Source organism: Stomoxys calcitrans, chromosome 4, assembly GCF_963082655.1.
Source record: "Stomoxys calcitrans chromosome 4, idStoCalc2.1, whole genome shotgun sequence".
Lineage (NCBI taxonomy): Eukaryota > Metazoa > Arthropoda > Insecta > Diptera > Muscidae > Stomoxys > Stomoxys calcitrans.
This window is the reverse complement of record NC_081555.1, coordinates 22,097,835-22,119,389: the sequence shown is the minus strand read 5'-3', so window position 1 is coordinate 22,119,389 and position 21,555 is coordinate 22,097,835. Positions and strand designations below refer to the sequence as shown.

General features: G+C 37.4%; 3 protein-coding genes across 3 annotated transcripts in view; all 3 read right to left on the bottom strand.

Moving 5' to 3' along the window:
* LOC106084690 (uncharacterized) overlaps positions 1 to 21,555 on the bottom strand; it is a 163,123-nt gene that overhangs the window by 94,759 nt on the left and 46,809 nt on the right. The window lies entirely within an intron of this gene.
* Positions 7,190 to 11,638, bottom strand: LOC106084812 (oocyte zinc finger protein XlCOF6-like). The gene has a single exon (XM_013248737.2). It carries the CDS (start codon positions 11,517 to 11,519, stop codon positions 9,459 to 9,461), a length of 2,061 nt encoding a protein of 686 aa, XP_013104191.2. The 5' UTR covers positions 11,520 to 11,638; the 3' UTR covers positions 7,190 to 9,458.
* LOC106084857 (zinc finger protein 845-like) lies at positions 13,848 to 17,902 on the bottom strand. The gene has a single exon (XM_013248794.2). It carries the CDS (start codon positions 17,769 to 17,771, stop codon positions 14,739 to 14,741), a length of 3,033 nt encoding a protein of 1,010 aa, XP_013104248.2. The 5' UTR covers positions 17,772 to 17,902; the 3' UTR covers positions 13,848 to 14,738.

The following is a 21,555-nucleotide window of genomic DNA, read 5'->3' as shown; positions in this document are numbered from 1 at the left end:
CCAGCAACTGTTTTCCCATAAAAACAAGCTTTACCTTGCAAACTAAGCAAATCTAAAACAGCTGATTTTAGACTGTTTGGTGGCGTTTGTGAATATAGATAAATAAAAATTATCTAAGAAGTGATCGCCATATCATGCAGTTTGTGTCGTTTGGATTTTCTAAATATGCATTATTTCCTTTCCCGTGAAGGAAACTATGGCGTAATGCACGTATATAGGATTTCGGCAGTAGTAGCTTCCAATATGTGTATCTTTCTTTCTTCTATTTATTTTCTTTTTAATGTAAATTTGATTTTTTTTAATTATTGTTTCTCTGTTATTTCAATCCTCTTTGCAACTACAATACTATTTATGAAAAGGTATTTGGATATATATATGGTATTTAAATCTCTCAAGCGATTGGGCAAAAAAATGTTGGCTTATTTAAACTCTTATTTTTTTTTAATCTTCCAACTTAGGTCTTAAGCCTTTGCTTAAATATCAATAAATTCTTCTTCGGATTTAATAAATTCTTCACTTTCCCAAGTAGTTTCTTCAAATTCTTGTGGCATTTCCTTATTTCCCGAGGTATTTATTGAACTTTCATCATCATTCAACACCTTTCCCTCTATAGGGGTCATCAATGAATTTTCGTCTCCTTCTTTGCCAAGTTCATTTATGTTGCCAATAATCCTGGTGTCATGTGCGTCTTGACCAATTCGAGTTCGTCGACTACGAATGGGATGCTGCTGCACAGCTGGCACTGGGGTTTCAGAAATTGCTAGTGTCTGCTTCGCTAAAGATGCTTCGTCTCTATGCATACGGTAAAGATGATAGTGTATGGATTGCAGCTTTGGATACTCCTTAGAACAAAAAATACAAACAAAGGCCATGCTCTCTCCCCGATTTTCTCGCCTATAACCCTTTTTAAGCTCTATTGGTCTATCATTTCCTTGACATCGCTGGATATGATGGTATATGGAGTACCGCTTTTCGTACTCCTGGGAACAATAACTGCAAACATAGACGATACTCTCTCCCCGAACTTCTCGCCGACATCCTTTATTATGCTCTCTTGTTTGATTTTCTCTATGACATCGCCTCATATGATTCTGCATGGAAACTCGTTTTTTATACTCTTTGGAACAAAAATTGCAGATATGGACAACACTCTCTCCCCGAGTTTCAAGCCGAAACTCCATTTTAGTCTCTTTTGTGCCACCATCTCTTCGACATTGCTTGATATGTGTGAGCATGGAAATGCGCTTGTCGTACTCCATGGTGCAATAAATGCAAACATAGATCATACATTCTCCTCGAGCTTCTCGCCGATACCCTTTTAGAGTGTCTTTTTGAGACTCTTTTCTCATCTTCTTCCACTCCTTGGGATGAGATTTTCTCATATGTAGACAGAAATCATCTCGCCAGGTGAATGCCTTGGGACAAACGGAGCATCCATGTATCTTCTCGCCTTTGTGGCTAGCCAAATGCTGGCGGAGTTCATCCGCATGCATAAACGATTTTTCACAAAAGTTGCATTGCAAATTCTTGGGTTTATGGACATTCAAATTGTGTTGATTCAAATGTTGTTCCGTTGCAAAGCCTTTCGAACACTTGCAGCAACAATATTTCCCTTCCAACTTCTCGCTGTCTTTAGCTTTTTCGTCTACTCCCTTGCTGGTGTGGACAATTCTTTTGTGGTTTCTTAAATGTTTCACCAAACGGAAAGCCTTGCAACAAGCCTCACATCTTAGCTGCTGCGGGGCATTGTGATAGTGTATGTGTCTGTCAATATCGTAGCGAGTTTCCAGCCTCAATTGGCAACACATGAGGTAACATCCTTCCGAAGCATGGTATTTGCTAAAATGTTCCTTCAACTGGGAAAAGCTGGTCATCAGCTGATGGCAAATTTCACATTCTAAGGAGGAACGCCACAAAGCTACCACTTCATCAAACTCCTCTACTGACTTTTTTGTAGCAGGAATGTGTTTGTCTAAAGAACAATGGTTGGTCTGGCCCAGAGATGATAAGGCCAAGTCATCATTCGAATAATAATCATCTTTGGTTTCGTTGTCACTCTGTAAAAATGAATTTTCTTTCGTACTGGGCATCATCAGAGACATGTCTTCATCCGTTGAATGATCCTGTCCATCCTGAGATGACATAAATTCGTGATCACTGTGAAGATCCAAGGGTTCTTCCGTCTTTATATCAAAGGTTAGGGCTGTAGTTTTGATTGGATCTTCAGTGCTAGCGCTTAATTCCTTGGCATTATGAAATTCCAGTGGTACTTCCTTTATCACTACTTTCTCAGGTGTTTCCGAGGATTCAGAAATTGTTGGTGCCTGCTCCGCTAAAGCACCATCGTCTCTATGGCATTGGTTGCGACGATGGTTCATGGAATGGCTCTTTTCATACTCCATTTGACATCGCTTGGCATGATAGTACATGGAAAACCGACTGTCATACTCCTTGAAACAATAAATGCAAACATAGACCATACAATTTCCTCGAGTTTCTCGCCGATACCCACATTTAGGCTCTTTTTGGGCCTCCTCGTCTTGCATCTTTTTCCATTCCTGAGTATGATATTTTCTCATATGTTGGCAGAAATTAGATCGCCAGGTGAATGCCTTGGGACAAAAGGAGCAGGAATGCGTCTTCTCGTCTTTGTGGCCAATCAAATGTTCGCGCAGTGCACTCGGATGCATAAACGATTTTTCACAAAAGTTACATTCCAAAATCTTGGGTTTATGGACATTTTGGTTGTGTATATCCAAATGTTTTTCTGTCGCAAAGTCCTTGGAACACCAACAGCAGTGATGTTTTCCTTCCAACTTCTCACTGTCTATAGCATTTTTATGTCCTCCCTTGCTGGTGTGGACACCTCTTTGGTGAATTCTTAAATGTTTCACCGAACGAAAAGCCTTGCAACAAGCCTCACATCTTAGTTGCTGCGGGGCATTATGATAGCGTATGTGTCTGTCAATATCGTAACGAGTTTCCAGCCTCAATTGGCAACACATGAGGTAAAATCCTTCTGCAGCATGGTTATTGCTAAAATGTTCCTTTAACTGGGAATAGCTGCTCAACTGCAGATGGCAAATTTCACATTCTAAAGAGGGACGCCACAAAGCTACCAGTTCATCAAATTCCTCTACTGACTTTTTTGTAACAGGAACTTTTTTATCGGAAGAGTAATGGTTGGACTGACCTAGAGATGATAAGGGCATGTCATCACTCGAACTATAATCTTCAATGGATTCATCGTCATTTTCATTCTGTAAGAATGAATTATCTTTACAGCTGGAAATCATCTGAGACATTTCTTCATTCCTTAAATTGCCTTGCCCATCCTGCAAAGACATCCCTTCCTGATCACTGTTGAGATCTAAAGGTTCTTCAGTTTTTATATCAAAGGTAAAGACTTTAGGTTTAACTGAATCTTCATGACTAGTGGTTAATATCTTGGTTATCTGCAACTCATGTTGTTCCTCTTTTGTATTCATCACTGATTTAATCTTAACAACTTCCCCAACTTCATTTGCCACCTCCTTATTCCAGTGTATGACCTTTTGCGCCTCAATAATGGACTCCTGGAATTGATGAAAGTCCCAAATATGCTGCCAACATTCCTCACAGATGTATTGAAGTCGTTTCTCCCATTCCATATTCAACATCTGAAAGCATTCAAGATATATTTGGAACTCATCATTCATTTATTGGGTGTATCAGAGAGGAGACTCACTGCGTTGGTAAAATATTTGCCCACTAGTTCATGATTTGCGTTAGCTTGACCTGTCTCATCATAGAGGCTGTGCTGGTTATTATTGCAGCTTCTTACACAGAGCCGGCAATAGTCTGAGTGAGTATGGTGTTTCAACATGTCTTTAACTTCAGATATTAATTCTGAAGTTGAAGTAATAACGTTATTTGTATTTTTGGCAAATTTCCTAAAAGAGAATTTTGAAGGATTCATAAAAGATTTGTTGGTAGATAAAGATTGGTTGATTAAATTTTACACCATTCCAAACTTTGCTACTAGTAAATTGTAGATCTCATACAGTAGACATCTCATAGATCTCATACAGTAGACATCACTTACTATCTAAGTTGCACACCTCTCATCCTCTGTCTTTAAAACCCCGTTTACTCTGCTCATTAAATCCGGATTTAAGGCTCTCGTCAGCCGATTTTATAAAGGGAAAACAGATGATCGAGCCATTATAGAGCAGTGTAAACGGGGTTTAAGTGAATTATCGCCTATGGGTTGCAAAATTACACACCAATGAAGACAACCCTATTATTATGAAAAAAACCCTTAATATACGTGAAACCCCTTAATACAGGGTGGCTGATGAAAGCCGCTACCAAAAAAAAATGTAATAACTTTTTTTCTATTTAATAATAATAATTTAATAATTAATTTAATTAATTAATTAATTAATTTAATTAATAATAATTTAATAATTAATTTAATAATTTAATTTAACATGAATAAAAGAAAAATGTATTCCATACACCGAAAAAAAAATGTAGCAATATTCATCATTGTAGCAATATTCATCAGCCACCCTGTATATCAGAATTTCGTTGTCCTGGATAGATGTCATTTTCATACACATTTTGTTGTACTGCAATGTTGCAAACTGCAAATTTTGCCCATGAACATTCCACTAAGGAACAGGGGCAAACTTCAAACATATCAATGATTGCAGTCCGATTCATGTTTTAAGCTCAATGATTCAATGATAAGGGACCTCCTTTTTATAGCCCAGTCCGAACAGCGTGCCAAAGTGCGACACCTCTTTGGCGAGAAGATTTACATGACATAGAATCTCACAAATGTTGCCATCATTAGGAGGAGAAAACCAGAGTTTAACATTTTTTTTCTGATGGTCTTGCCAGGATTCGAACCTAGGCGTTCAGCTTCATAGGCGGACATTCTAACCTCTGAGCTACGATGGCCTCCGTAAGAGTTATAAATAAAATTTGCGAAACATGTATGGACATAGAGTCAAATCAAATTTATTAAGATTTGTGCATTTTGCCATTCACAATAGAGGCATTTCTGCAGTTGGCCACACTTATTTGTGAAAAACATATCACGGCAATTCTGACAACAGATGTTCTACATTAGTCTGCACTGATAATTTATTTAGAACTTCGTTGTCCTGGATAGATGTCATTTTCATACACATTTCGTTGTACTCCAATATATACTACTAAAATAAAATACAGCTGTTATCAATCCATGTTGTTTGTTTTCTTCCTCAAGTTGGCCTTTCATCGATGTTTGCACGCGTTATGATTTGTAATATTGTAGTATTTGGGGTTTGTCATGTTGCATACATACTACAATAGTTCCTCCCGATAGCTACCATATATACCGAACTGCCGATAAAGGGTCTGAAGCCCATAAAAGCTTTATTTATAACCCGATTTCCGAAATTTGAAACAGTGGGTAGTTTTACGCCTTCTAACATACGTCCCAAATATGGTTCAGATCGGACTATATTTAGATATAGCTGCCATATAGACCGATCTCCCGATTAGGGGTCTAAAGCCCATAAAAGCTTTATTTTTTAACCAATTTCGCTAAAATTTGAAACATTGTATAGTTTTAGGCCTCCCAACATCCGATTTAAATATGGTCCAGATCAGACTATATATGGATATAGCTGCCATATAGACCGATCTCCCGATTAGGAGTCTGAAGCCCATAAAAGCTTTATTTTTTAGCCAATTTCGCTAAAATTTTAAACAGTGAATAGTTTTAGGCCTCCAAACATCCGACCCAAATATGGTTCAGATCCGGCTATATTTAGATATAGCTGTCATATAGACCGATCTGCCGATAAAGGATCTGAAGCCCATACAAGCTTTATTTATTATCCGATTTCGCTGAAATTTAAAACAGAGGGTTATTTTAACATCTGACCTAAATATGGATCAAATCGGACTATATTTAGGTACAGCTGCCATATAGACCTATCACCAGATAAAGGGTCTGAAGCCCATAAAAGCTTTATTTTTTAACCGATTTCGCTGAAATTTTAAACATTGGGTAGTTTTACGCCTTCTAACATAGGTCCCAAATATGGTTTAGATCGGACTATATTCAGATAGCTGTCATATAGACTGATCTGCCGATAAAAGGTCTGAAGCCGATAAAAGCTCTATTTATTACCCGATTTTGTTGAAATTTTAAATAAAAAATTCAACAGTGACTTATATTTATTAGACTACTGAATGTCCGTGCCGAATTTGTGTGCTTAAGTTATCCAATTTTCACCGGATTGTGACGAAAGGGGGTTTACATATATACCCGAGGTGGTTGGTATCCAAAGTTCGGCCCGGCCAAACTTAACGCCTTTTTACTTGTTTTTTTTTGTTTGTAATTTTTCAATATATTCTATTGACACTGACCGATTTAAATTTTTATATTCCATCCATTCATCATCAGTGACTCTTTAAATGAAGCCAGCCTTACACATTCATTCGAAGAAATTAAGTTCATGCGATTGTTGCTAGATGCTCAAGCTAATTTTATTTGAATTTTAAAAATATTAAACATTAACTTATATCCCAAGAAGCCTTTTTAATGTTTTTTTTTCCAATTTTGTTTCTTTAATTTTTTTATACAGATGAAAAGCTAACATAAGAATATTGTAATATAAAGAAAATTTAAATCTATTATATGTATATAAAATATATAACATAGCCATTAATTAAAATAAAAATCCGTTAGACTTAAAGAAAGTGATTCCACTGTACATACAACGGCAAATCTGGGGGTGGAAAATTCCATATGGGAATGAAATAACTAGCTCAGTGGAGCAAAACCCTTAAAGGGTTTTGAGTTCTAAGGCCAGACTTTTTCTGGGAACCTGTGTGTGCGCAATTACGCTACACCCTTTTAAAATTGTGGTATTAAGCTGAAATTTGGTAGAAATGCATATTTCTACCATACAGGGTGGCTGATGAAAGCCGCTACCAAAAAAAAATGTAATAACTTTTTTTCTATTTAATAATAATAATTTAATAATTAATTTAATTAATTAATTAATTAATTTAATTAATAATAATTTAATAATTAATTTAATAATTTAATTTAACATGAATAAAAGAAAAATGTATTCCATACACCGAAAAAAAAATGTAGCAATATTCATCATTGTAGCAATATTCATCAGCCACCCTGTACGCTAAAATTAAATTCTAGACATGACAAAATTAGACCATATTAAGATTTAGCTGCCATATAGACCAATCTGCCGATTTTGGGTCTAAAGGTTATAACGTGCAAAGTTTTATCCGATTTTGATGAAATTTGAATCAGTGAGTATTGACCATGTGGTTATTTTTGCTAAATATGGCCTCAATCGTACTATATATATATTTATAGCTGTCATATAGATTATGTTATCTTTATAGTCAAAATATTGAAGAAATTTTCCTTAAAGACTGAATTATATCGTCATTTCAAAGACTATAAAGCCAAACCCCAGGATTCACTAATATAAGGTTAAGCTACTTGCGAAAACATAAAGTGGATAGGCCCCATGAACATAATTAATACTATCAACATCTGCTCATTGTGAATGATAACAAATGTAGGTAACAATTTTTTCTGACAAAATGCAGCATATTGCAGACATATAAGAAAAACGTAAACAATAACATGTTTGGCAAACTTAATGACGAAGATTCAAAAATAAAAAAAAAATTACTACGGCTGATCGCTTAACGTAACCCCGTTAAGTGAATCTTGGCCAAACCCCAAGGAAATATTTCTGAAATGAAACTGGCAAATATCACAAAATATGGTTAGAAATGTGTCATAAGTACGAAATCGGTTGGTTTTGGCAAGAAACGGATTTAGAAAAAACCCGAAAAATGGCAATTTGTAAGCAAGTAACCGGTTTTCAAATATCAAACTGATCACCTTATGCAAGGGTGATCAATGGTGTTAATACATAATTGCTATGATTTATTTTAGTACTGGATGGATACGCCGTGAAGGGCAAAAATATAACGCAACAAAATTTTCCAATGCAAGGCTGTTTGTTTGCCATGTTTTGTTTGTGGTAACTCTATATGCCAACCTTTTAAAACAATACGAGGAAAAAAGGGCAAATATTTGTAAAATGTATAAATAAAATTTGCAAACCATGTGTGAGCATAGAAGTCGAATCAAATTTATAAAGATTTGTGCAAGCAATCGTGTAAATAATTGGTTTTAATTTTATTTTGCCATTCACAATAGAGTCATTTCTGCAATGTGACCACACTTATTTGTGAAAAACATATGGCAATCCTTTGTTTTTTTTTACTTGTTTGCACTGTGTGTTTCTTCGCATTCAAATTCAATTCGAATTGATAAAATACACAAACATGAAATATTTCAAGATAACAAAACATAAAAACAATGCCTTCATATGCAATATGCTGCATGTTGTCAGAGAAAAACAAATTTAACTTAAATATGTTAACATTTACAATAGGCAGATTTTGACCATTTTATTGATGTTCATGGAACCTATCCACTTTATGTTTCGCAAGTGAGTTTACCTTTTATTAGTGAATCCTGGGTTCCCAGCTAACAATATGATCCGACTTTGTTTGACATGTCTGCACAAAGTCGGACGAAACATACGACAATTCTTACCAAACTCGGAAAGAAATTGGTTTGGTTCATTTTTATTTTTGCACGCAATATTTCGTTACCACATGTGTGGAATGTACATAAGTGGTGGTTTCCGTTTTTTTTGGAATTGCCTGTAGAGCCGTTGACTGTAGCCTTGCAATTTTTGTTTTGTTTGATCAGTTGTAAGTTGTCAGTTGTCAGATAAGTTGTTTGATCGTCAAGTAATCGGACCGATTCGCCAGCAAGATCATCCACATTTTGTAAGACATTCGTCAAGAAATCGAACCGAAATCGTCAACGAATTCGGTCCCAATCCGATGCGACGCAAAATTTCCCATCCGATTTTCCCCGGAATTTTGCTCCGATATCGGTACTATATGGTAATAAATATATCACATTTCCCTTAGCCGCGTCGTTCCGACAACATGACAACCACTTCTCTTATTATTAGTTACGATGTCGGTCAGACATAGAATCTGATATCGTATGATTCATCCGATTGTCGGACCGAAATCGGAAAATTTTGTTAGCAGGGGTTTCTACTATAAAATTAGCTAATTCAGTTGTACTATGTGTATGTCATCGCAACAGCTGTATTTCCCCAATAACAACAGCTTCTTTTGAAATATTAAGCGAAGATTTTTTAGTATAGCCAAGATAACTGATTTTATAGTGAGAAAACATGTTTATGTATGTTTCAAGCGAACAAAAGTCATTTGTAAGGATTTTAGGCCAGAAAATTTTGGCTAATTGAGAGTGGTTATAATTTTTACACCTTTGTTTCTTCAATATTCCAATATTAAGCAAGGTCTTAAGCCTTTGCTTAAAACTAAATAAATTCTTCTTCGGATTTTATAAATTTTTCAGTTTCCCAAGTAGCCTCTTTAAAATCTTGTGACATTTCTTGGTCATCCATTTCCTTTTTTACCAAGGCATTTGTGTCAGCTGAAAACTGTTCGGTCTTTACATAAGTCTGTGTTGCATTTTCATCTTTCAACTCGTTTGTCTCTATAGGGGTCATCAATGAATCTTCTTCTCCTTCTTTTTTCAGCTCACTTAAGGTATCATCATCTGATGTAACGTTGGCTACATCATTAGTATTCGACCCTATAATCCTGGTATTACTACTACGAGTTCGTCTACTATGAATCGGTTGTTGCTGCACACCTGACACTGGCGGTTCAGAAATTGTTGGTGCCTCCTTCGCTAAAGATGCTTCATCTCTATGAAAATTGTAAAGATGATAATGTACAGATTTCATCTTTGTATACTCCTTAGTACAAAAATTGCAAATATAGACCATACTCTCTCCCCGAGTTTCTCGCCGATAACCCTTTTTAGGCTCTATTGGTCTATCGCTTCCTTGACATCGACTTATATGACTGTATATGGAATACCGCTTTTCATATTCCTGGGAACAAGAACTGCAAACATAGACCATACCCTCCTCCCGAATTTCTCGCCGATATCCATTTCTAAGCTCTACTGGTCGATGTTCTGTATGCCATCGCCTGATATGATTCTGCATTGAAACCCGCTTTTCATACTCTTTGGAACAATAAATGCAAATATGAACAATACTCTCTCCCCGAGTTTCAAGCCGAAACTCCATTTTAGTCTCTTTTGAGCCACCATCTCTTCGACATCGCTTGATATGTTTGAGCATGGTAAGGCGTTTGTCGTACTCCACGGTGCAATAAATGCAAACATAGACCATACATTCTCCTCGAGCTTCTCGCCGATATCCTTTTAGAGTCTCTCTTTGGGCCTCGTTTTGGGCCGCCTCCTTTTGCATCTTCTGCCATTCATGAGGATGAAATTTTCTCATATGCTCGCCATAATTTGATCGCCAGGTAAATGACTTGGGACAAAAGGAGCAGGCGTGCAACTTTTCGCCTTTGTGGCTAACCAAATGCTCGCGCAGTACATCCGCATGCATAAACGATTTTTCGCAAATGTTACATTCAAAATTCTTGGGTTTATGGACACTTCGATTGTGTTTTTTCAAATGTTGGTCCGATGCAAAGTCCTTCGAACACTTGCAGCACCAATATTTTCCTTCCAACTTCTCGATGACATTAGCTTCTTTCTCAACTCCCTTGCTGGTGTGGACATTTTTTATGTGATTTCTCAAATATTTCTTCAAACGGTAAGACTTACGGCAAGCATCACATCTTAGATGCTGCGGGGCATTATGATAGCGTATGTGGTTTTCAACATTGTAACGAGTTTCCAACCTCAATTGGCAACACATGATGAAGCAACCTTCTGAAGCATGAAAGTTGCTAAAATGTTCCTTCAACTGGGAATAGCTGGCCACCAGCTGATGGCAAATTTCACATTCCAAGGAGGAACGCCACAAAGCTACCAGTTCATCAAACTCCTCTACTGATCTTTTTGTAGCAGAAACTTTGTTATTTGAAGAGGAGAGATTGGTTTTGCCCAAAGATGTAAGGGGCATGTCATCACTCGAGCTATAATCTTCATTTTTCATAAGAAACATTTCTTCATCAGTTAAATGGTCTTGCCCATCCTGAGGCGATAGGCCTTCATGATCACTGTTGAGATCCAAAGGTTCTTCAGACTTTATAACAAAGGTAAGAGCTGTAGGTTTGATTGATCCGTCAGTGCTAGCGCTTAATTCCTTGGCATTATGCAACATTAGTTGTACTTCCTGCTGATTTATATTCAACTCAGACTTTATCTTAACTTTCTCAACTTCTTTTGACGCTTCTACCTGCAGATGTAGACCCTTCTGCGCCTCAATAATGGACTTCTGGAATTGATGAAATTCCCAGATATGCTGCCAACATTTCCCACAGATGTATTGAAGTCGTTTATCCCATTCCATATTCAACATCTGAAAGCATTTTTGGAACTCATCATTCATTTATTGGGTGTATCCGAAAGGAGACTCACTGCGTTGGTAAAATATTTGCCCACAAGATCATGATTGGCGTTAGCTTGACCCGTCTCATCATAGAGGATGTGCTGGTCATCATTGCACCTTTTTACACAGAGCCGACAACAGTCAGAGGGAGGAGGATGTTTCAACATGTCTTCAACTTTAGATATTAGTTCTTAAGTTGAAGTAATAATCGGTATTTGTGGGAAACTTCCTAAAAGAGAATTTTGAAGCATTGGTAAAAGATTAGTGGGAACAGTGTCTTGGATATGTATACAGAAGTAGAAGTTCTTTATCAATCTATTTTGGAATATTTCATTCCAATGTCCATAAAATATAAAAAAAAAATTATATAAACTTGCCTAAGAATATTCCTTTAAGGAACTGGGGCAAACTTCTCCCATATCAATGAGTGCTGTCCGATTTAAGTTGAGGCTCAATGATAAAGGGCCTACTTTTTATAGCCGAGTCCGAACGGCATACCGCAATGCGACATCTTCTTAGAGAGAAGTTTTTACTTCTCTCCAAGAAGATGCCATGCCATTTTTTCAAATGGCATATATCCTCAGAAATGTCGCCAGCATTCGAAGGGCATAACCACCACTAAAAATTTTTCCTGATGTTCGTGCCAGGATTCTAACCCAGGCGTTTAGCGGACATGCTTACCTCTGCACTACAGAGGCCTCCATTTGATATATAAGTAACAATTGATTAATTTTTATAATATTCTATACTTTACTACTAGTAAATTGTAGCACAATAACAAGAGAAGTCTGGCTTAAAGGTAATTATCGCCTATGTATGGCACGGTGAGCAAGATGTTTGTTCTATTCTGTTCATTTTCTTTTGTTTTATATTTGTTTGTAATCACAGTTTCAATCATCAATGTCTCTGCGACCATTTTTTGTAGCCAGCCTTACTCATTTTGTTTAAGCGAGTTTGTCTTAAAACACAGTTAATATGAATAAACATACAAAACACAGTTCATAGATAACAAAGCCCTTACATACCAGCTATTGTGAATGATCGCTGTCAGTTGGGCGTAAATATTATAAAATCATGCGATACTCTGTTTTTCTCTTTGTTTTTTGTTAAAGTGATCCTCGTCAAACAACAACAAAAGACAATAAACTGCAAAAATGAAAAGCGTTTTTTTTAATCGCGCTGGCTCTTGAGGAGCGCAATGTCTTCTGAAATGTCACGAAAAATGGTTCCATTAAGAAGATGTTCCAAAGTTATTCATGGTCCTCTGAAGCCGAATCCCAAGATATGATCGTAACATGGTGTTGCTTTAATAAAAAAAACTGGTGCAGAAGTTATGAAATAGTTAGCCAACTCATTTTAGTTGTCATCGATACCTATATTTATGTATCATCACATGGTACTAAGCTTCATGAACGAATACGTTAAAAACCAGTGGAAACCTATTAACTCATGATCAATATTGTCCACGCAGCGTCTAATAAAACGATAATCAGTTTTACGAACCTTTCTCTTTACGTGGTAAATTACTGCAACTTATTCTCTATAACCTACAAAAAAAAAATGTGTGGCTACCGCATCTATAAAAAAAAATCAAAAGTCATCAACCGCACTCTCCAGTACAACAAAATCCAGTTGCACTAGTGCAAGGGAGAAGAGTATGTTTAAGCGATTTTGCATAAATATACAAAAGACAGCTCGTAGATAACAAACCCCAGCTATTGTGAATGATCGCTGTCCATTTGCCAATATCGGCTCATCGTAAATATCATAAGTCATGGGATACTCTGTTTTTCTGCATGTTTTTGTTGTTAAATTGATTTTCGGCAACCAACATTAAAAAACAATAAACTGCAAAATAAAAAGTGTTTTTGTTTCAGGAATCCAGTTGCACTAGTGCAAGGGAGAAGAGTATGTTTAAGCGATTTTGCGTAAATATACAAAAGACAGTTCGTAGATAACAAACCCCAGCTATTGTGAATGATCGCTGTCCATTTGCCAATATCGGCTCATCGTAAATATCATAAGTCAAACGATACTCGGTTTTTCTGCATGTTTTGTTGTTAAATTGATTTTCGACAACCATCATTAAAAGACAATAAACTGCAAAATAAAAAGTGTTTTCTTTTATCTCATTGTCATCTTAGGTATCGCAGTTTCTTTTGAAATTTAATATCCTTGGTGCTTGAAATAAAAATACAGCCCATAAGATGTTTTAATTTTATTTCAATAGAGAAAATTCAAATCATAAACTTATAGCCCAAAGCTAACTTAGAAATATTTTTAATTAAAAAAAATTTAAACCTATTTTAGGTATATAAAATAGATAGTCATAAATTAACCAAAGTTGCTTAGATTTAAAGACAATGATTATACTTATACAGCAGCAAATCTGGGGGTGAATAATTCCACATGGGGATGAAATCACTAGGTCATTAAAGCAAACCCCTTAAAGGGTTTTGAGCTTTCAGGACAAACTCTTTTTCTGGGGTTTTTTTATATCGCCCCAGTGTGTGTGTGTGTCAGGGGCCGAATTACCGCATACGTGAACGAGTAACACCTCTATTGTGAATTATGCATTTCTTTATCGAACGAGGATTTTTGAAATTTAAGAGCGCTAATGTTCCAATCGATCATAATTTTTAAAAAATTTTACATTAAGATGTATATAAAAGTGGTATAACATCTATTAAATACGAGATGAAGTTTCATTCGATACAACAGCACACTGGATCACGTATGCGGTAATTCGGCCCCAGTTGTAATTACGGTAGTCATTAAAACTTGAGATGATAAGCTGAATTTGACAGAAATGCGTATTTCTACCATACGCAGATATAGGTATAGCTGTCATTATAGACAAATCTGGGGGTCTGGAGGCTTTTCTCTATAAAATTAGCTAATTCTGTTCTACTAAGCACATGTCATCCCAGCAGCTCTTTTCCCACAATAACAACAGCTGATTTTGAGATATCGGGCGAAGATTTGTACATTACAGCCAGATGTTTCCATAGTAAGAAAGCAGCTGTTAGGATGTCTTTACCTGACATAATATATCAAAAACAGCTGATTTCATAGGGCAAAATGAGAAAATATACACTCGTACATATGTGGTATCTAAATAGCTCAAGCGATTGGCCAGGATGATTTTGGCTTATTTAAACAATTGTTTTTTTGCAGTTTGGCTTTTTCAATATTCCAACTAAGGTCTTAAGCATTTGCTTAAAGCTCAATAAATTCTTCCTCGGATTTTATAGATTCTTCACTTTCCCAAGTAGCTTCTTCAAATTCTTGTGGCATTTTATGTTCATCCATTTCCTTATTTCCCAAAGCATTTGTTGCATTTTCATCATCTTTCAGCACTTTGACCACTATAGGGGTCATCAATGAATTTTCTTCTTCTTCTTTGCCAAGTTCATTATTGTTATAACCATCTGGTGTTATGTTGGCTACCTCATTACTATGGGACCCTGAGTCTTGACTAATTTGAGTTCGTCGACTATGTATCGGTTGCTGCTGCACAGATGGCGTTGGTTCCTGCTTCGCTAAGGATGCTTCGTCTCTATGGGTACGGTAGATATGATAGTGTATGGATTGCAGCTTTGGATACTCCCTAGAACAAAATATACAAACATAGACCATATTATCTCCCCGAGTTTCTCGCCGATAACCCTTTTTCGGTTCTATTGGTTTATCGTTTCCTTGACAACGCTCAATATGATGGTATATGGAACATCGCTTTTTGTACTCCTGGGAACAATAACTGCAAACATAGACCATACTCTCTCCCCGAACTTCTCGCCGATATCCTTTATTATGATGTATTGGTCGATTGTCTCTATGCCATCGCCAAATATGATTCTGCATGGAAACCCGTTTTACATACTCTTTGGAACAATAAATGCAAATATGGATAGTACTCTCTCCCCGAGTTTCAAGCCGATACTCCATTTTAGTCTCGTTTTGGGCCGCATCGTTTTGCATCTTCTTCCATCCCCTGGGATGAGATTTGCCCATATGGTAGCTAGCCACATGCTGGCGCAGTACATTCGAACGCGTAAAAGATTTTCCACAAAAGTTACATTCCAAATTCTTCGGTTTATGGACATTCAAACTGTGATTATTCAAATGTTGTTCTGTTGCAAAGTCCTTCGAACACTTGCTGCAACGATATTTTCCTTCCAACTTCTCGCTGTCTTTAGCTTTTTCGTCTACTGCTTTGCTGGTGTGGACAATTTTTTCGTGGTTTCTTAAATATTTCACCAAACGGAAAACCTTGCAACAGGTATCACATCTAAGCTGCTGCGGGGCATTATGATAACCTATGTGGTTTTCAATATCATAACGAGTTTCCAGTCTCATCTGGCAGCACATAAGGTAACATCTTTCTGACGCATGGTATTTGCTAAAATGTTCCTTCAACTGGGAATAGCTGGCCACAAGCTGATGGCAATTTTCACATTCCAAGGGGGAACGCCACAAAGCTACCACTTCATCAAACTCCTCAGCTGACTTTTTTGTAGCAGAAGTGCAATTGTCTGAGGTACAATGTTTGGTCTGGCCAAGAGATGATGAGGGCAAGTCATGATTCGAATAATAATCTTCTTTGAATTTATTGTCACTCTGTAAAGATGGATTTTCTTGTCTACTGGACATCATCAGAGACATTTCTTCATCTGTTAAATGGTCCTGCCCATCCTGAGGCGACATCCCTTCATGATCACTGTTAAGATCCAAGGGTTCTTCAGACTTTATATCAAAGTTAAGATCAGAAGGTTTGATTGAATTTTCAGTGCTAGCGCTTAATCCTATGGCATTATGCAACACCACTTCCTGTTGTATTTCCTGACGATTTTTATTCAGCTCAGGCTTTATGTCCACTTTTTCAGCTGGTGCGGTGGGTTCAGAAATCATTGATATCTGCTCCGCCTGCTCTTCCCGGGTATTAAGCCGAAACCCCTTTTTAGGCTCTTTTGGTGTATTATACATTTGACATCGCTTGGCATGATAGTACATGGAGAACCGACTGTCATACTCCTTGAAACAATAAATGCAAACATAGACCATACCATTTCCTCGAGTTTCTCGCCGATACCTATATTTTTCTCGTTCTCTTTGGGCCTCCTCGTCTTGCATCTTCTGCCATTCCTGTGGATGAGATTTGCGCATATGTTGGCAGAAATTAGATCGCCAAGTGAATGCTTTGGAACAAACGGAGCAGGCATGCGGTTGCTTGCCTTTGTGGCCCGCCAAATGCTCGCGTAGTGCATACGGACGCATAAACGTTTTTTCACAAACGTTACATTTATAAATCTTGGGTTTATGGACATCAAGATTGTGTTGATTCAATTGTTTCTCCGTTGCAAAGTCTTTCGAACACTTACAGCAGCCATATTTTCCTTCCAATTTCTTGTTGTCTTTAGCATTTTTGTCTCCTCCCCTGCCGGTGTGGACAATTTTATTGTGTTTTCTTAAATATGCCATCAATCGGAAAGCCTTGCAACAGGCTTCACATTTTAGTTGCTGCGGAGCATTATGATAACGTATGTGGTTTTCAATATCGTAACGTGTTTCCAGCCTCAATTTGCAACACATGAGGTAACATCCTTCTGAAGCATGGTGTTTGCTAAAATGTTCCTTCAACTGGGAATAGCTAACCACCAGCTGATGGCAAATTTCACATTCCAAGGAGGAACGCCACAAAGCTACCAGTTCATCAAAGTCCTCTACTGACCTATTTGTAGCAGAAACTTTGTTTTCTAAAGAGAAGAGATTGGTGTGACCCAAAGATGTTAGGGGCATGCCATCACTCGAGCTATAATCTTCATTGGATTCAACGTCATTCCGTAAGGTTGAATTGTATTTTGCACTGGGCATCGTAAGCAACATTTCTTCGTTCGTTAAATGATCCTGTTCATCCTGAGGCGATATCCCTTCATGATCACTGTTGAGATCCAAAGGTTCTTCAGTTTTTATATCAAAGGTAAGGGCTGGCGGTTTGGTTGATTCTTCCGTGTTAGCGCTTAACTCCAGTTGTACTTCCTGCTGATTTATATGCAAATTCAACTCAGGCTTTATCTTAACTTCTTTGGCCGCTTCTGTATGCAGATGTTGACCCTTCTGCGCCTCAATAATGGACTCCTCGAATTGATGAAATTCCCAGATATGCTGCCAACATTTCCCACAGATGTATTGAAGTCGTTTCTCCCATTCCATATTCAACATCTGAAAGCATTTTTGGAACTCATCATTCATTCATTCATTTATTGGGTGTATCCAAAAGGTGGACTCACTGCGTTGGTAAAATATTTGCCCACAAGATCATGGTTGGCATTAGCTTGACCCGTCTCATCATATAGGATGTGCTGATCATCATTGCACTTTTTTACACAGAGCCGACAACAGTCTGAGGGAGGAGGATGTTTCAACATGTCTTTAACTTTAGATATAAGTTCTTAAGTTGAAGTAAAAATCGGTATTTTTTGGAAACTTCCTAAAAGAGAATTTTGAAGGATTCGTAAAAGATTGGTGGGAGCGGTGTCTTGGATATAAGTATAGTAGTAGTAATACTCTCTATTATTCTATTTTGAAAGGTTTCATTGCATGTCCATAAGGTATACAAACAATATAAACATTCCATTGAGGAGCAGGGGCAAACTTCTCACATACCAATGAGTGCTGTCCGATTCAATTTCAAGTTCAATGAAAAGGGCCTCCTTGTTATTGCCGAGTCCGAACAGCTTGCCACAGTGCGGCAACTCTTTTGGGAGGTTGCCATACCATTTTTATACCCTCCACCATAGGGTGGGGGTATACTACTTCTTATTAGTGTAGGTCGAATGGGATTGTAAATGGACTGTATCGGTCCATACCCTGATATACTGCCATATAAACCGAACCTGATATATCTGCCACATAAACGAAATCCATATAAACCATATAAACTTGTATCTTGACTTCTTGAGCCACTAGAGGGCGCAATTCTTATCCCATTTGGCTGAAATTTTGTATGAGGTGTTTTGTTATGACTTCTAACAACTGCGCGGAAATTGCCCTCTCTCCTTGGCTTTGCTCACTCAGCCGGACTGTAGAAAGATTACTTAAGAGTAATCTCTCTTTCTACATATCTCGTAGGAGCTTCTTGTTCGCCTACTTCGGATGTAGAGAGTATACCAATATCAAAAATATGCATAAACATACAAAACACAGTTCGTAGATAACAAACCCCTTACATATCAGCTATTGTGAATGATCGCTGTCAGCTGGGCGTAAATATCATATAATCATGCGATACTGTTTTTCTGTTTGTTGTTTTGTTAAAGTGATCCTCTTTAAACAACAACAAAAGACAGTAAACTGCAAAAATAAAAAGTGTTTTTCTTTAATCGCGCTGCAACATTTTTCTAAAATGTCACGAAAAATGTTGTCATTAAGAAGATGAAGAAGAAAAAAATGTGGCTATCGCATCTAAACAAAAATCATCTAGCAATAACAATCAGTTCATACATCCATCACCAACAACAATATCAACCGCACTATACAGTACAACAAAACCTGCAGGAATCCAGTTGCAATAGTCCAAGGGAGAGGAGTATGTTTAAGCGATTTTGCATAAACATACAAAACACAGCTCGTAGATAACAAACCCCAGCTATTGTGAATGATCGCTCTCCATTTGCCAATATCTGCTGGGCGTAAATATCATAAGTCATGCGATACTGTTTTTCTGTTTGATTGTAATGACGCTACAGTCTTTAAAACTTGAGATATTAAGCAGAGTTTGGCAGAAATGCGTATTTGTACCATACGCAAAATAAATTCTTGCCCGGGCAATATCGAACTTTATTAAGATATAGCTGCCATATAGACCAATCGGGCGATTTAGGGTCTTAAGACTTTTGGTTTTAGAGTCCTTTCTCTATAAAATCAGCTAATAATGTCCTACAAAGCGCATGTCATCCCGGCAGCTGTTTTTCCACAATAACAACAGCTGATTTTGTCATATCAGACGAAGATTTTAACATTAAAGCCAGCTGATTCCATAGCAAGAAAACTGCTGCTTCGATGGCTTTATCTGGCATAGTATATACAGCTTACTTTATAGTGCGAAATGGCAAAACAAATACTCATACATATGCGGCATTTTAAATGTCTCAAGCTATTGGGCAGAACAATTTTGGCTTAAACTATTATTTTTTTGTTTTGTTTGTTTTTCCAATATTCCAACTAAGTTCTTAAGCATTTGCTTAAAGCTCAATAAATTCATCCTCGGATTTTATAAAATCTTCACTTTCCCAAGTAACCTCTTCACATTCTCGTGGGATTTCATGCTCATTCACTTCCTTATTTCCCAATGCATTTGTTACATTCTCATCATCTTTCAACTCTTTGCCCTGTATATGGTTTATCAATGAATCTTCTTCTTCTCCTCCTTCTTTGCCAAGTTCATTTAAGTTATAACCATCTGGTGTTATGTTGGCTACATCATTAGTATTAGACCCTATGATCCTGGTGTCAAGTGAGTGCTGACTAATACGAGTTCGTCGACTATGAATCGGTTGCTGCTGCACAGCTGGCACTCGGGCTTCAGAAATTGCTAGTGTCTGCTTCGCTAAAGATGCTTTGTCTCTATGCATACGGTAGAGATGATAGTGTATGGATTGTAGCTTTGGATACTCCCTAGAACAAAATATACAAACATAGACCATATTCTCTCCCCGAGTTTCTCGCCTATAACCCTTTTTAAGGTCTATTTGTTTATCGTTTACTTGACATCGCTTAATATGATGGTATATGGAACATTGCTTTTCGTACTCCTGCGAACAATAACTACAAACATAGACCATACTCTCTCCCCGAATTTCTCGGCGATATCCTTTATTATGATGTATTTGTCGATACTCGCGATGCCATCGCCTGATATGAGTCTGCATGGAAACCCGTTTTACATACTCTTTGGTACAATAAATGCAAACATAAACTATGCTCTCTCCCCGAGTTTCAAGACGATACCCCATTTTAGTATCGTCATGCATCTTCTTCCATTCCTTGGGATGAGATATGCTCATATGGCGCAGTACATTCGAACGGGCAAAAGATTTTTCACAAAACTTGCAGCACTCCAAATTCTTCAAATTGTGTTGATTCAAATGCGAAATTCGTTTGTGGTTTCACCAAACGTCCATCAAATATTTCACCAAACGGAAAACCTTGCAACAGGTATCACATCTAAGCTGATACGGGGCATTATGATAACCTATGTGGTTTTCAATATCATAACGAGTTTCCAGTCTCATCTGGCAGCACATAAGGTAACATCTTTCTGAATCATGGTTTTTGCTAAAATGTTCCTTCATCTGGGAATAGCTGGTCACTAACTGATGGCAAATTTCACATTCCAAGGAGGATTCCCACAAAGCTACCAGGGCATCAAACTCCTCAACAGACTTTTTTGTAGCAGAACTGCAATTGTTTGAGGTGCTATGGTTGGTCTGGCCCAGAGATGTTGAGGGCATGTCTTCATTCAAATAATAATCTTCTTTGGATTGATTGTCACTCTGTAAAGATGAATTTTCTTTTCTAGTGGACATCATCAGAGACATTTCTTCATCCGTTAAATGGTCCTGTTCATCCTGAGGCGACATCCCTTCATGATCACTGTTGAGATCCAATGGTTCTTCAGTTTTTACATCAAAGGTAAGGCTGTCGGTTTGATTGATTCTTCCGTGTTAGCGCTTAATCCCTTGGCTCTATGCAACTCCAGTTGTACTTCCTGCTGATTTATATCCAAATTCAACTCAAGCTTCTACTGCGCCTCAATAATGGACTCCTGGAATTGATGAAATTGCCAGATATGCTGCCAACATTTCCCACAGATGTATTGAAGTCGTTTCTCCCATTCCATGCTCAACATCTGTAAGCATTGAAGACATGTTTGGAACTCATCATTGTATCCGAAAGGAGACTCACGGCGTTGGTAAAATATTTGCCCACTAGATTACGATTCGCGTTAGCTTGACCCGTCTTGTCATAGAGAATG